General features: G+C 68.3%; 1 protein-coding gene across 1 annotated transcript; it reads left to right on the top strand.

Annotated features, from left to right (window-relative positions):
* Positions 1-463: 463 nt before the first annotated feature.
* Positions 464-973, top strand: ASCL5 (achaete-scute family bHLH transcription factor 5). The gene has a single exon (XM_066252732.1). It carries the CDS (start codon positions 464-466, stop codon positions 971-973), a length of 510 nt encoding a protein of 169 aa, XP_066108829.1.
* Positions 974-1,592: the final 619 nt, after the last annotated feature.

Raw genomic sequence — 1,592 nt, 5'->3', positions numbered from 1 at the left:
GTTCCCCAGGACCCTCTGCGGAGCTGGCCGGGTCCTAAAGAGCAGCCATCAGTTCCCGACCCCACAGGTGGCCTAGGGGTCTTCAACACCCTGAAGAACCAGGCCCCAGCAGGGATCCGCAAGGAGATCGCTTGCGAGAGGCGCCCTCGCAGGGCTGCAGGCCAGGCGGTGCCCATGGCTGGAGGAGGAGACAGCCGGCCCTGAGTCCTGTGGCACCCGGCTGGCCTCGGGGCCAGACTTGTGTGCGCTGAGCCTCTGCCAGGCGCCACCCTAGTCCGCAGCGATGGCGCTTGTTAGGGAGACTGCGGAAGCCACCCCAAGGAGCGAAGAGAAACCCTAACCAGTTCTGGAACCCCAGAGTTGCTGCTGGCGATGTGACTCGTCCCCCTGGTGGGGACGCACAGACCTTGAGCAGGGGAGATTCGAGGAGGGTCTGCCTTTGGGTGCAGCCCCCCGCGGCACAATGAATGGCCACTTCTGCCGGGCGCTGATGGACCGGGGACCCGCGGCGCCCCCCGGCGGCATGCAGCTGGGGACCGCGCCCCCTCCCCGGCCGACGCCCCTGCCCGCGGAGCCCCCGGGCGCCGTGCCCTTTCTGCTGTTCCCAGGCCCAGCCGCTGCCTATGCCGGCCTGTTCCCCTGCACGCCCGGACCCGGCGCCCTCGGGGGCTACGACTGCCCGTTTGAGCCTGCCTTCATCCACAAGCGCAACGAGCGCGAGCGGCACCGCGTGCGCTGCGTTAACGAGGGTTACGCGCGCCTCCGCGGCCACCTTCCCGGCGCGCTGGCTGAGCGGCGGCTGAGCAAGGTGGAGACGCTGCGCGCCGCTATCCGCTACATCCGGCACCTGCAGGAGCTGCTGCGCGCCGCCCCCGACGGTCCACGGCCAGAGCGCCCCGGCGACGCCCAGACGCCCGAGGGCCCCCGTTTCTCCTCCTCGCCGGGCTTGGAGTCCGAGGAATCCAGCCAATGATTGGGGTCCTTGGGGCTGCCCACTGCCGAGAGCGCCCGGGACTGCGGGGTCACGGACACCCGGGGGTGCGCGCGCTCTGAATCTACGACCCCTCCTTCTCCGCCCTATTGCCAGCCTCCTCCACGCTAGCTTGACGGGAGTGCAGGGTAGGGGTGCGAAGGGCCAACGCGAAGCAAGAGCCGGCGGGCGCAGGTCCTGGGAAAACTCGGGTGATCCCCGCGCCATCCGATAATCCGCGGAAGGGCCGCTCAGGACAGCCATTCGGAGGTCTGGCTTCGGTTCGGCTTCAGCCCCGCGCGGAGGAAAGCCGGGGCCCAGCTCTGGGGTTGTGCACAGCCGGCCTCGGTGCCTTGCGCTGTCCTCCGGACCACAGTCGTAGCACTGGGTCTGCGAGTCCCTAGGACTTGAGCCGCGCTTTGGTTTGGATGCGCCCTATCCCGCTCACCACGAGATGGCCTCAGATACCAGTCTTCTTTGGGAGCTTGTTTGCAACCCCGTCTTGTCCCCCGCTGCGGGGTTCTCTGGCCTCCCTGATGGAGGGCGACCATCCTGTCCTCCACTCCCTTTTCCTCGCTTTTCCCCCAGATTAGGTGAGGACTCATTTCCCCCTCAGCTGCGT

Source organism: Saccopteryx bilineata, chromosome 1, assembly GCF_036850765.1.
Source record: "Saccopteryx bilineata isolate mSacBil1 chromosome 1, mSacBil1_pri_phased_curated, whole genome shotgun sequence".
NCBI classification, from domain to species: Eukaryota; Metazoa; Chordata; class Mammalia; order Chiroptera; family Emballonuridae; genus Saccopteryx; species Saccopteryx bilineata.
This window is presented reverse-complemented; position numbering and strand designations above follow the sequence as displayed.